The sequence below is a fragment of the Ptiloglossa arizonensis genome, chromosome 5 (genome assembly GCF_051014685.1).
Source record: "Ptiloglossa arizonensis isolate GNS036 chromosome 5, iyPtiAriz1_principal, whole genome shotgun sequence".
NCBI classification, from domain to species: domain Eukaryota; kingdom Metazoa; phylum Arthropoda; class Insecta; order Hymenoptera; family Colletidae; genus Ptiloglossa; species Ptiloglossa arizonensis.
In genome coordinates, this window is record NC_135052.1 from 24568301 (window position 1) to 24584089 (window position 15789).

Consider the following 15789-nt stretch of genomic DNA (forward strand, 5'->3'; position numbering starts at 1 on the left):
TAAAAATTATAAACTGTCCTCGAAATTGATTAAATTCAAGGGTTGTGGCCAGCGTTATCGAGTCGTGGACTGTCGATTGAATTGCACAAGTGAAGATAAAACGGTCTTACGAATAAAAATGATCTCATCGAAACCTTCGCCTCTTTTTACGCGTTTCGTGTGTCCCACGCTCGAAACGAGCGTTTCTTTAGCCTTTTATCGCCACCGTGATACATTGCTGTCCACTTTCTGTTAGTTTGTTAACGATATTTCCACCACGCGTCCAGTTTTTAGTCCAGACGTTGGCTAAAATGTGCAAACGAAGAGGACGAGTTTTACCAACGATTCAAAAAACGAATGCAAACGAAAAGGTGGTTTTGGTCATTAACGACCCACCTCCACCTTTTCCTCGCAAGGTGAGCACCCGTCGACCTTCATTGGTTACATTCATTTTCGTGAATGTTCGCGAGGAGATTTCTCGAGTGAATATTTTCGAACGATGTCTCGAACGAAGCCAATTCGAACACAATTTTGAAATTACCGAGAGAAATTTTGTAAAATTTTGTAAAATTTTCTAAAATTTTGTATAATTTTCTAAAAATTGTAAAATTTTCTAAAATTTTGTATAATTTTCTAAAAATTTGTATAATTTCCTAAAATTTTCTAAAATTTTGTATAATTTTCTAAAAATTGTAAAATTTTGTAAAATTTGTAAAATTTTGTAAAATTTTGTAAAATTTTGTAAAATTTTGTAAAATTTTGTAAAATTCTCTAAAATTTTGTAAAATTCTCTAAAATTTTGTAAAATTTTCTAAAATTTTGTAAAATTTTCTAAAATTTAATTTTACGTTAATTTTCTCTCTAGAGTGTAAAAATATACCGGAGAATTTGTATGTTTTTCAAATTAAACGATTATTGTTAAGAAGAAATGCTAAAGAAATTTAACAAATGTTTATTCTAACGAATTGTAAATTTTAGAGTGGGGTTGGGAGAGAAATATCTGTCCAAGATTGTACTAACTTATTGATTAATTTGATGGATTATTTATACAGTTTGGTGGATTGTTTGTGCAATTTATTACACTGGAAAAAACTTTAATGAAAAGGTCTTTGGAACAAATTATTTTTATTTAAAAAAAAATAAAGTTATTTCAAAGTCAAAAGTACTTCTTTGAGTAATCTACAAATTTTCGAGTGTTAATTTAAGGAGGGACACCACTCTGACGAGTCGAACAAAATCGAATTTGTTTTTTGTTTTATTTTCTTAAAGTTTGGAATCTGTAGAATGTTATGTCAAAAAGCTATTTTGATATTCAAACATTTAGTGAAGTTGCAGCGATAAATAAATTTATTTCACGTTTTTCTTAAAATGATATTATTCGATCTGGTTTCGAAATCGAAACTACACGTCCGATTTACTTAAAATTTTATAGAAATATTCTACATAGAGTATTACACAATGTAGCATACGATTTTTTAAATATGTTGATTATTTAATTTTTCACAAACGTTTAAAGTAGTTTCTTGGATAGAAATGATTGTTTCTTCTTCAAACATTAACCATTACTACAATTACTAAAATTTTCAAAAAATAGTAAGCTATATATTAGATAATAGTCTCTAGTTTATGAATCGACAACATTTTTTTATTTCAAACCTCCCAGTTCAGGTCAACTGTGGCTGTCAACAAACAATGTTTCACCAGAAGGGGTTCAGATAACAGCGAATAACTTCGCCATTTTGTACGATTTTTACTTTCGAAAAATTGCAAAACGAATCCGAAAGTTATATCTATATTCTCCGAAAAAAAACTACATTTTTCATTGGGTAACTACTTAGAAAAAAATTCGCAAAGTTTACCTATTTTTCGACGTCTCGGAGTGGTGGCTCCCCTTGAAACATTTTCCACTTAATAAAAAAAATATAAATCGTCGAAGCGATTGAAGTCATTCTCGTTCGCGATTGAACTCGTACGTCGTAGATCAAACGAGAATCCACGTATGTTCGATGGTCACCGCGTAATGCACGCGCGAAGTATGCATTTACGCCCACGCAAACACGAACCATTGCTGGTTAATGGTTCCACGAATGTTACGACTCGCGAAGATTGCATGGGGCGATCTGCGAACGCGTTCAGGCTTTGTTCCAAAGAACCTTGAGAAATTTGTACAACACGAGACCAAATAAGATTGGTTGGGGACGAGTTGTTCCGTTCAGGAAGCGTGGCCTTAAAATCGCGAGAAAATGGTGATCCTCGCCGCGTACGTTGTGCAAGCGAAAAGTATAGTGCTTGAAAACGGCAGGTAGGCGTTGACGTTGATTGTGTTCGATCCGTGTCCGGTTACAAAGTGCTTTCTTGGCAAACAAATTGCGACTACAACGATGCGGTTGGTTTCTTTCGTGTTTCGCTATTGCGCGATTTGTGTTTCCGTGTCGGTGTTAATTTTCATTCGGTTCTCGGGTCTTTTTTGACCCATAGTGTTCTTCCAATAGAGGAAAGTGGTTTAAAATAGGATAACAAGGTTTTTAAAAAATGAAATCTGTGATAAGTAGACAACGATGTCGTTAATTCGTTTCGATGTTAATTTTAATGCGTCCCTCGGGTCTTTTTTGACCCATAGTGTTCTAATAGAGGAAAGTGGGTTAAAATAGGATAACAAGGTTTTTGGAAAATGAAATCTGTGACGAGTAGACAACGATGTCGTTAATTCGTTTCGATGTTAATCTTGACGCGTTCCTCGGGTCTTTTTTGACCCATAGTGTTCTTCCAATAGAGGAAAGTGGTTTAAAATAGGATAACAAGGTATTTGGGAAATGAAATCTGTGACGAGTAGACAATGATGTCGTTAATTCGTTTCGATATTAATCTTGACGCGTTCCTCGGGTCTTTTTTGACCCATAGTGTTCTTCCAATAGCGGAAAGTGTGTTAAAATAGGATAACAAGGTTTTTGGAAAATGAAATCTGTGATAAGTAGACAACGATGTCGTTAATTCGTTTCGATGTTAATCATGACGCGTTCTTCGGGTCTTTTTTGACCCATAGTGTTCTTCCAATAAAGGAAAGTGAGTTAAAATAGGATAACAAGGTTTTTAAAAAATGAAATCTGTGATGAGTAGACAACGATGTCGTTAATTCGTTTCGATGTTAATCTTGACGCGTTCCTCGGGTCTTTTTTGACCCGTACTGTTCTTCCAACCGAGGAAAGTAAGTTGAAATCAGACACCAATGTTATTGGAAAATGAAATTTGTGATAACTGCCCTGTATATGGTGTTCGGTGAATGATACACGCGATTGAGAAATTTAAACGTTACATTATTGTTAACGATACGATTTTTTCAACGGGATCGTTTTCACATTATTTTCGAGTGTTTACTTTTACTCGTACTCCGCTTCATAAATTTGGAAAACTTTCTCATGAAACTTTCACCGAATGTTCTATCCCCCGGATGCAATTAAATAAATAAATAAATAGAGAGCGATACTAAAAAGAATGATAAACTTTATTTCTCGAGCGTTAAATATTCCAATTAGCGACGAGGTCACTCGAGAATTCGATCCCTTCGATTATTATGTATTTTCATCGGCGTAGTAAAACAACATTTATGTTTGAAATTATTGTCCCTTTCTCGATCGCAAACTGCCAATCAGGTCTGAAAGTTGAGTGCACTTGTGGGAAGAGGCCATGTGCGTAATATTTTTAGCATTGATTTGTATTTACGAACACACGTGCCGATACCACGTTCAGGACAATGACTAATGGCCAGTTAGTACAGCACGTGCATAATCGATCGATGTCGAGCAACTGTTAATCGAATTCTATTTCTTCCTTCGTAAGCTAATCAAGTTTTGCACGCTCTTTGTTCAAAATGGAGTAAGTGCTTGGTGAACGTTTTTATCGCGGTACTAAAAGTGTTCCTTTTTGAAAATATTATAATCGAAATGAATTTTGAGAAAAAATTTTTTTTTTATGAAGAAACACGTTTTAAAATAATTAATGCAAGTAATCAGTTCTCTTGTGATTTAAGGGAAGATTTCAATTTTTGGTCCACGTGGAAGAAAGTATTATAATCGAAATAAATTATATGGAAAAAATTTTGTTTACCAAAACTCATATTTGTAAAAGAAATTAGTGCAAGTAATTAATTTTTTGCTGTTGAAGACAAAATTTCAATTTTTGATCCACGTGGAAGAAAGTATTGTAATCGAAATAAATTATATGGAAAAAATTTTGTTTACCAAAAATCACATTTTAAAAACAAATTAATGCAAGTACTTACTTTTCTTGCTGTTGAAGAAAAAATTTCAATTTTTGATCCACGTGTAAGAAAGTATTGTAATCGAAATAAATTATATGGAAAAACTTTTGTTTACCAAAAGTCACATTTGTAAAAGAAATTAGTGCAAGTAATTAATTTTTTGCTGTTGAAGACAAAATTTCAATTTTTGATCCACGTGTAAGAAAGTATTGTAATCGAAATAAATTATATGGAAAAAATTTTGTTTACCAAAACTCACATTTGTAAAAGAAATTAGTGCAAGTAATCACTTTTCTTGCTGTTGAAGAAAAAATTTCAATTTTTAATCCACGTGTAAGAAAGTATTGTAATCGAAATAAGTTACATCGAAAAAATTTTGTTTACGTAAAAACACGTTTTAAAAAAATAAGTATGTGTTTGGTGAATGCTTTTGTCGCGACACAGGGAAAAATATTTACGTTTCCACCTAAATGGATGGAAAATATCGTCATCTAGACGGATTTCGAAAACATGTTGTTTACGAAGAACCACATTCTAACGTCTAAATGGATTTTAATGAAACTTTATATTTATTTTATATTCTTGAGACCTGATTCAATATTGAGCACTATCCATGAACAACGATGGTCCCTCTTTGTGTTAATTTTTTTTTTACAAATAACGATAAAATAATTTTTCACAAATAATCATGAAAAGAAAATTTTAATTTATTTTTAAAATATTTCTTGTCTGATAAAAAAAAATTGTTCATCGTGTCGCAGTGTATTACACTTTTGTTAACTTAAAGAAAAAAAGGAAAATTGTTTTTCCACAATTTGGTGTTACTCAAAACTGAATTTAGTTCGAGACACCCTGTATAAATGTTTTCCTACATCTTGCCGCATTCCACAAATACAAAACCACGCGCAACTCGTAACGGATAAAGAAAGAGACAAGGAACAAATTCGTTTGGCTTATCGCGTCATCAAAAGTTTCTCAATCTCCATTACCGTCGTGAGGGTTAACGTTGCTGTTGACAACGTCATTTGTTTTACCTTGAGCACGTCCCCATCATTGGTAATAAGCACGTACAAGATAATTCTCGATATTAAGTAGCTCTTTATCGCACGAATTCCATTCAGGATAAGAGAATGTTTCTTTCGTGGTAAATAATAGAAAAATTCCAGGAGAAACTTTCAAATTGTTCGCGTAAAGTGTGTCCGAGAAAGGTGGTCAAAAATTTCTTCAGGCTTACAGTGTTTGCCACGCGAAATAAAAAATGTCCAATCTGTCTAAATTATTCGACGAATATAAAGTTGAATACTCCAAATTTTTCAACGATCGAAACGATAAAAATCCTTCTGAGGGTATGCTGAAAGAAATTTATTGCTTTGAAAATTGGCACTGCCTTTGAATTATTCTTATTATTATTGTTATAACGCGATTGGATTTCTATTAATATGGGGCGACTAAATTATTATTATTATTATTATTCTATTGAATTGTTGTCATATTATTGTTATTATTATCATTATTATTATACTTCTATTGAATTATTATTATTGTTATTATTCTATTAAATTATCGTTGTTGTTACTATTATTATTAACATTATTACTATGGTTCTATTGAATTATTATTATTGTTATTATTCTATTAAATTATCGTTGTTGTTACTATTATTATTAACATTATTACTATGCTTCTATTAAATTATTATTATTGTTACTATTCTATTGAATTATTGTTATTGTTACTATTATTATTATCATTATTATGGTTCTATTGAATTATTATTGTTACTATTCTATTGAATTATTGTTGTTCTTATTATTATTATTACCATCATTATTATTATGGTTCTATTGAATTATTCTTATTGTTACTATTCTATTGAATTGTTGTTGTTGTTACTATTATTATTATCATTATTACTATGGTTCTATTGAATTATTATTGTTATTATTCTGTTGAATTGTTATTGTTATTATTCTATTGAATTATTGTTGTTCTTATTATTATTATTATCATCATTATTATTATGGCTCTATTGAATTTTTCTTATTGTTACTATTCTATTGAATTGTTGTTGTTACTATTATTATTCTCATTATTATGGTTCTATTGTATTATTATTATTGTTACTATTCTATTGAATTATTGTTGTTATTATTATTATTATTATTATTCGATTGAATTATTATGGTAAATATTATTAATATTATGTCATTACATTAAACGACACGTCGTCGCTCCGGATTGCTTAATATCTCATTCACGTTCCAGCGGGGCGTGAAGTGTAGCTACACGTTCGTGACAAGCGATCGAGAGTGACGATTTTCGATCGACCACTGACGTCTTTTTTTTATCAGGTGAAATTTTTGTGGAATTGCGGCGAGAAAAGACGAAAATGAAAGAAATTTTATTCTTCTCGCCCGTCGTTTCCAAATCTCGATGAAACTGTGTTCATATCTCCAGTAACGTTTCCGTTAGATTTGCTTTCGAGAATATTTTTTTTTATGAAAATCGTATTGGCAATCGTCCATCGTTCGAGTGGAAAGTTTCCAAAAGAAAAGTTCTTTCTCTGTAATATTTTAACGAGTTTTTTTTTTACTGTTTTCTGGGTTAGCAGAATTGATAAAAGTATTAAAAAATATAATATTAATCTTTTCTGATATATATAATACTAATAAGTTTTGTAAATATATTCTTTTTCACACTTGCTAGATTTAAGTTTCAATTGTTCTGTGTTACATATTTTTATGACTAATTTTTCTACCTTTTTGTTTTGTATTCTAGAGGGTCTCGTAAACGAAGAAATAAATAAATAAAAATTAACGCTGAAAGAATTAATAAGAATTAAGTATGTTTCGAGTAAGAAGAGATTAATTGAATTTCAAGTTTTCTAAAATAACATTGTTTAAACTATATTATCATTGAAGGGGAATACCATATTTTTGATCGAACAAAATTGATATTTTTTTATTTCAATTGACTTTTCTTAGAAACTACTTGTACGATCGACTTGAAATTTGAACAGTATGTTTACAATAACATTTATTTTCGTTTCACTTATGGATTGTTTTCTCCAGTACTTTCGTGACTGTTTATTATTTCGTTCATGTTCCACCGGGGCGTGAGGTGTAGCTACACGTTCGTGACACGCGATCGAGAATGACAATTTTTATCACGAGCGTTTTGTTTACGAAAAATTTTTGGAGAATCGATAGAAAATGAAAGAAATTTTGTCGTTTCGAAAGCTCGAAGTCAATCTCCAGAAAAGTTCAAAGCTATGAATTTTCAATGTGTATAATTTACATACTTTTCTAAAGTGTGCTGTTCCTAAGTGAATGGAGCTTATAAAAACACTTATTTAGTTTGAAAAAATTCAAATCTCATTCAGATCTGACTATCAGAACGAGAGAAATTAATTCTACTATGCAACTAGGAAATTTAGTTAACGTGGTATATGAAAACGCTTATATTTTCTACATACGTTAACATTTGTTTGTAAAACTTGGCAGAAATATTGTTTAAAGTGTGGATCTTTAATGTATGTACGAAAAATTTATATTAGAGTTTCCATTTCGTTGAGAAAAATTCCCAAATCTTGATATTCTTTCGTGCTTAAAAAATGGTGTTTTGTCTTACACTGTTCATTTCTTGTTTCGTTCAATATTTACAAATATCGAACCATTTTATTTATACGCGAAAGAATCTGCATTGTAAATAATCGTTACGAGTATTTCGTGGCAATATCCAAGTTTATGAGCGACAATTGTATCGCGAGCTGTTATCAATTACGTAATTCTGTTATCTGTCTTAATCAACGTCTTGAATTTATACAACTCGCGGGGTTGACGTCTCTCTGATCTTGCATCTTGATGACCTCAGTCTTCAGTTACCAGTCAATGTTTAATCTACCCTGGAACATTTGTTTTTACCACATGTACACATGTAGAATCGAAGAAAACGAGATAAAATATTTTTCTAACCTGTCGTTATTAGATAATATAATTATAATTTATATATGCTGTAAATTTAAAAAAAACATTCAGTGTTCTAACTCAACAAATATTTTTTCTGGCCTGTCGTTATTAGATAATATAATTATAATTCATATATGTTATAAATTTAAAAAAAACATTCAGTGTTCTATCTTAACACTACGCTGAAATATTCTCACGTTTATTTATTTTACTTGTATAATAAAATATTCTACCTTGTATAATAAAATATTCCACCTTGTATAATAAAATATTCCACCTTGTATAATAAAATATTCCACCTTGTATAATAAAATATTCTACCTTGTATAATTAAATATTCTACCTTGATAATTAAATATTCCACCTTGTATAATAAAATATTCCACCTTGTGTAATAAAACATTCTACCTTAAAAAGTAAAAATTCCTGCAAGTAGAAATAATATTTAAACTTCACGAGAATTTATACAAACATTTAATATACAAAAATTAACAAAGAGAGTATTTTATTTAATGTAAAAAAATTCGTTAATTTTGTTCGATCACTGATGAAAGAAATATGTTGTTAATTTTCAGCAAGATGGACGCTACCCCTAACCGACGTGCTAGCTGTACGCTACGGGGACGATTGGATATTGGGGGAGAATGCTAAAGAGAAACAACCCCCAACGTCGCCCACATCCCCCACAGTTTGCCCGACCAATTTCATTTTACACTACGCAGTTCACGGACCAAAGAACAAGTGGAGCCACCACAGTGTGACGATGAGCCACACGGATCCAAGGCAGGTGGCTTCGTGGGTCAAGACCATTCGAAATTACCTAATGGGTAAGTGTAACTTGTTTATTTATCTTAATTTTCTAAAGGAAAAATATTTTATTGTCAATATGTACGGCAAGTTTAGTGTCTGCAATTAAGGTTTTTGAAGATCACGTTTGCACATTTCCCTGAATTTTTCTTTAAGTAATAGTAATAATAATAGTAATAATAATAGTAGTAATAATAGTAACAATAATAGTAATAATAATAGTAACAATAATAGTAACAATAATAGTAACAATAATAGTAATAATAATAGTAATAATATCAGTAATAATAATATTAATAATAATAGCAACAATAATATTAATATTAATAGCAACAATAGTATATTTTTATTGCACCAAAGTTGTGTACATTGTAAAATTCAGTATCGGTTAAAGAAAGAAGAAAATAGAAGGAAACGGTAATAAAACATTAATTCGTAGAGGTAAAAGTAAGTATACTGTAAAGGCCAGGTAGAGCTATATTAACCTAACCTTGAAAGCAATATAATAAGAATTTAATAGGATAATGTGGAAGAAGAAAACGAGGAAAGAGAAGAAAGAAAATGTGAAATGGAGAGGTTTCGAATAATACAACGTGAATGTGGAAAAGTTTAAATATTTACAAAATTATTCCTTAAATAATTTCAAACTATTTCTTATTAATGAAAAGTCTTCGAAATAACTATGAAAATATTTTGCATCGTATTGGATCATTTTCAGTACAAGAAAGAATATTGTTCCTAGGGAATAATTAATTCTATGAACTTTCGGAGTAAAGTTATTTAATAACTCGAAGGAACAATTACACAAACGGAGGTTAAAGTACATTATTATTATAATACGGAGTGCAATTTCGAGTAATTATAATAAAAAGAAATCAAAGATTAGATTGCAGGAATACGTTGTTGGTACGAATAAAACAACGAAGACTTTTATCGAGGTTGGAAACAAACGATGCTCGCGAGGTAGGCTAAAGCACGCGTTGAAATTCGAGGAATTTAATATAAAGTTTGTTCCCCGGAAAAGTGGTACACAAAACAAAGTTTCTTTCCTCGGTATCTTGTAGTTTTGGCTACAAGTAGTTCATCCTCTTCATTAACACTTGAATGGTTTATTTAGCTACGGCAAAAAAGCACAGCTTATTTTCCCAGGTCAGCTTTTGTTTCTTCTTTGCGTTCACACTTGTTGTCTTTCGCGTGTAACGAGATGAACTAGCGCGTGAAACCGGGGGAACGTTGATCCTCGACTCGTTTACATATTTTCCCTAAATTAATATCGCAATTGAGACGAATCAATGGAAAAAGGTTCGAGGGTTTAAGGTGTTTAAAATTAGCCAGCGTAAAAATAAGAAATAAGGTAAAAGTAGGTGAATGTTGAATCATGTTTGAAGGTACGCAGGCTATTATTTCGTTTCTATTTACGATGGAAGAATAGCTGTGCCTTGAATAATGTATGGTGTATCGATTATTAAAGTCCACCGTTACGAAGATATCCAGTCGCTCGAATTTTTCAAGAAACGTTCTTTGTGGAATTTTTTGTCGAGATGAATTTTGGAAAAAATTTTTCTTGTGCAATTTTGTCGTCAAGATGAATTTAAAGAGATATGTTTTTTGTGGAATTTTTTGTCGAAATCTATTAAAAAAAAAATGTTCTTTATGAAATTTGTTGTCGAGATGAATTTTTGAAAATTGTTCTTTATGGAATTTTTATCAAAGTGAATTTTTGAAAATATGTTCTTTATGAAATTTTTTGTCGAGATGAATTTTTGAAAAAATGTTCTTTATGAAATTTTTGGTCGAGATAAATTTTTGAAGAAATGTTTTTTGTGGAATTTTCTGCCAAGATGAAATTTTGAAAAATTTTTTTTTGAATTTTCTGTCCGGATGAAATTTGAAAAAAAAAAAAAAAATGTTCTTTATGGAATTATTTTGTGGACATGAATTTTTGGAGAAATATTCTTTGTGGAATTTTTGAGTTAGGTTCAATTGTTAAATAACAGCTGCAGTGGAAGACCTCTATGACGCGCTGCAATAATTCATAAAAAATATTATCGATTCCCTTGTTCGAGAATTTGGTTAATCAACGTTTCGGTGTACCGCGACGAATGAGTAGAAAGGATTAATCATAGCTCACATTGAAACTAGGTCGTTGGTTACGGATCAAGGCTGTGCAGCCAAGGTATGTTTTTAATGCCCCGTAAAAAAAGAGCGGAGAAACAACGAAATTTCGCTGCAACCGAGATCTCTGTAAACAATTCGAATCGTTCAATTGGCGCGCAACATCTCGATCTTCTTGGTCCGTTTCGACAACGATCGATTAAATAATATTTTCGTGTATTGTACATAAATGTATGTTGCATGTGATTGTTAATGATTTCTGTAGGTCAATATGATTTTAAATGAATTAAAAAAAAAATTATTTTGAAGAATTCGGAGAAAAAGAAATTTTTTCATGCGATAAGAAAGGATTGATAATAAATATTATTTGTTTAGGACTATTCGAAATGTTAAATGTCACATACATTAGAATAATTTGTTTTTAACATTTTGGTGATTGATTGAAATAAAATTTACTTTTGAGAATTTAGCGAAAATTTGATAAATTTTTCGGTTTAAGAAAAAAGAATTGAGCAACTTGTGTAACGTCTATTATAATAATTACTAATAGTATTATTTTCATGATATTGAAATGAAAATATTTCCTAAATATTTCATGGTTCCTTATGGTTTATTAACATCAGTAGCTTAATACATTTTTTATAGAGATTCATTTCCTTTTAAAAAATAATTTTGATATTTATATTTCTTCTACGTAGCTACAAAAAATTACTGGTATTAAATTATGCCTCCTCCCCCTGGAAATTATTTATCGTTTTTGTAGAAATATTTCTCGATATCGTTGATAATTTCGAAGATATTCAAGGAAGATTTAAATGGTACACTCTTTATATTTTCGTTAAAAAAATTTATTTTTTAATCTTTATTCGTGTAAATTTCAATATTTCAAATTATTCGAACACTAGTTCAAATTTCAATTGAATCGAGTAAATAATTATCCTACAAAATTAAAAAAAAAAAAAATTTCAAATTTCCTTTTAATATTTCCCAACAGTATTCCTAATATGTAGATATTTTAAGATAATCTAAAATAAAAAAATTCAATTCCCTCGATTAATCTAATAAATTTCAAATATTTCAAATTATTCGAACACTAGTTCAAATTTCAATTGAATCGAGTAAATAATTATCCTACAAAATTAAAAAAAAAAAAAATTTCAAATTTCCTTTGAATACTTCCCAACAGTATTCTTAATACGTAGATATTTTAAGACAATCTAAAATTAAAAAATTCAATTCCCTCGATTAATCTAAAAAATTTCAAATATTTCAAAATGTTTTCTAAAATTCTACCTAAATCGCGGGTTCTACGAATAAATAATCCGCCGCTGTAGAAGCAAACCTTATCTCCGTGATAACGGCCTTTGTCACGGGTAAAGTCCTACGAGGTAAGAAATTTGCATTTAGAACCGATCAATTGTCGCGAAACGGGACGTGCCAGGTCGTGTAAGCGGGAACGGTCGAGCGAATAGGAAGTCGCGATTAGGATCAAGAATTCGAGCCGCGAGTTTACGCGCGGTATATCGATCAGCACGTACGTAAGTACCTGGGGGCCGGGGGGTGGGGGGGGGGGGTACCTCGTTTCGCCTTGCAGAGTTTCTTATTCGCGCCTACTCAATTTTTTTTCCCTCTGTTTCTTTTTCGCGAGCCATGCACCTGAGGCGAGCAGTTTTTACATTATCGTTGCTCACCGTGTGGAAAGAAGGAGCTCGAAAGCGTTTGGCCGTGTGCACACGTGCACTTTCTGTTGTCCAAATAAGGTGTTATTTCGGTCTAGCACCTCCAAGCGCCACGTTTACACAGGTAGGCGCACTCGAAACGGGAGGAAAATCTTGAAAGCGGGGACGAGAAGTATTCTCAATTATAAACGATCGTTAAGCGTTACGAGCGTGTTATAACCCGTTTATTAGTTCGGTAACACGGTTGGTCTGTGACCTACATAAACATACGTAAATCGAGTTGAGTAACGAATAAAGGAAAAAGATCGTTCAATTTGTATGTTAACGAGAATTTGATGAGAAATCCGTTTTCTTCTTTTCGTGGAGATTCGTTTTAGGTAAGAATTAATTTGATGATGTTTGTACGGGAAATTGGTCAATAAGGAATGTTTGTGCGAGAAATTAGTAATTTAATAAACTTCAGTGAGAAATTAGTAACTTAGTAATTTTTATGCGAGAAATTAGTAATTCAGTAATGTTTGTGTAAGAATTAGTCATTTAGAAATTTTTGTAAGAGAAATTAGTAATCTAGTAATCTTTAGTGATAAATTAGTAATTTAGCAATATTTACGCGAGGAATTAGTAATTTAGTCATCTTTAGCGAAAAATTAGTCATTTAGCAATGTTTGTACGGGAAATTAGTAATTTAGTAATCTTTAGTGAAAAATGAATAATTTAGCAATATTTACGCGAGGAATTAGTAATTTAGTCATCTTTAGCGAAAAATTAGTCATTTAGCAATGTTTGTACGGGAAATTAGTAATTTAGTAATCTTTAGTGAAAAATTAGTAATTTAGCAATATTTACGCGAGGAATTAGTAATTTAGTAATCTTTAGCGAAAAATTAGTAATTTAGCAATGTTTGTACGGGAAATTATTAATTTAGTAATATTTAGTGAAAAATGAGTAATTTAGCAATATTTACGCGAGAAATTAGTAATTTAGTCGTCTTTAGTGAAAAATTAGTAATTTAGCAATGTTTACGCGAGAAATTAGTAATTTAGTAACATTTACGCGAGAAATTAGTAATTTAATAAAACATGGTATGTACGTGATGATGACATGCATGTCCATGTTCCATAACTATAACTTGCGTGTCTACGATAGATTTTACGATCGCTACTTGCATTCGTAAGTATAATTAAATAAACTGCGAAATTATATCGCAACATATTTTCGAAAATTGCACCAATCTATAAATATATAACTCGCGAAGCATTAACTAAAAAAAATAATTTCGTTGACAAATTCTACAGACATTATTTCATTTGCAAGTGTAGATACAATTTGCAATTAACAAAATTAATTCAATACAGGAACGTTTTCATAAAAAATTCCAGCCCGAATATAGTACCTACCTAAAATTGTTTCTTCACAATAAATTATTGAGTCGTTCGGAAAGTAATTTCGTTTTCCAAAATGAAGAATATATAATTTAATAAAATGTTTATACACTCTAAAAAAATCGTGTTTCATTTTCTCCAAAAAAAAAAAAATAAAAAAAATAAAATAACATTCCGAACAACCCAATATATTTCCTTCAATACAAATCAAATTTTTCCAACTTGGACGATCAGATAATTAAAAAAAAAAAATAAATAACCTCAAAAGGATCAGATAATTTCAAAATCTCTTCAATTTTTAACTCTCCCGCCAAATCCAATGACGTCGAGACCTCGATGTCGATGAAAGTAAAAGTTACCCGAAGACACCTGTCCCGTTATTCGTCCGGTTTGTCGAGTTTCAGTAAAATGTAAAGTTCACCAAAGAAACTCATCCTTAAAATAAAAAAACCAGAAAAAAAAAAAGAAAAAAAAATCCATCTTTAATATTCACCCGTTAAGAAACCTCAATACTTATCCTCGTTGCAATAACAATTATCTACGTTAAATATTTACGTGCGTAAATGCTCTCAACGCGTTCCCCCTCGAAATTACGACAAAGATGAAAATGCACGTTGCACATCCTTGCACCGTGTTCGTCCGACAGAAGAGTCATCGCGTAACCTATTGAACCAGGATCCCCGCTCGGTGTTCAAGAAACTCGAACGTTCGTCCAATCGCTGCGTACGTCATCGTGAATAATTGTCACGTTCGCCTCCTGGTCGTGATGTTAGTAATTTTTCTAAAAAGAGTTTCCTGAACGCGAAAATCGTCGCTGGCAAACCGTATGCGTCGTCGATCAATTCTTCGCTATTCAAGCGTCTCGAGTCAAGGTCACGGTCGATGTTTCAAACTTTCCGCTTTATTCTCGGACCTTGACGTTAAAGACCTATCCGTGGAACCTGTCTGTTGGCTTAAGGACTAGTCTCACGGTCTTAGCTCGTACGTAATGTGCCCGAGGATCCTGGAATTATTTCAAAGGAAACTTTACCTCTTGTTTCGGTGTCTGTCAATGGGATTTTCTCCACGAATTATTTAAACAAAAATTATTCGGGGACCAGAAGTCTCTCGCACCATGGAAGAAGTACTGATAAAATTTAAGTATCGAATTAAGATTTGTTCAATTTTAACTAATAATGTAACACGTGGGGGATAAAAAGATGATATTCGATGAGTTTTTGGAAAATTTGTTCAGTCGATTAAATATGTACAGATACGAAAGAAAGAAATTTTATTAATCATCTACAGAGTGGTCATCTTCTTGTACGATCACTCGTTGAATCTTTATGGACACCATCGTGTAGATCAGTCGCTTTATTGTTAAAAACAGGCCCATTGTCAACGTACGTGAGTTATTAAAGATTCTGATTTTTCACAAGTTGTCTCAACTCTGGAGTAAATATTGTCGTTAATTTTTTCAAGGTATGTTCCGCCAGCAATCAAAATTATACATTCTAGGGGGACCATAACTTATGGTAAATAAGATAACACGATGGGAGATGATGAAAGAAACTTTCTAGTTCTCGTTCGAGGTGCGTCAATTTTGTCGTTACACCCATTAG

The 15789-nt window shown here is 31.4% G+C and overlaps 1 protein-coding gene across 1 annotated transcript in view; it reads left to right on the top strand.

Moving 5' to 3' along the window:
* Cerk (Ceramide kinase) overlaps window positions 1-15789 on the top strand; it is a 62524-nt gene that overhangs the window by 31748 nt on the left and 14987 nt on the right. The window contains exon 2 of the mRNA XM_076311343.1: window positions 8781-9032. Coding sequence (XP_076167458.1) covers window positions 8781-9032 — 252 coding nt within the window. The remainder of the gene's footprint in view (window positions 1-8780; window positions 9033-15789) is intronic.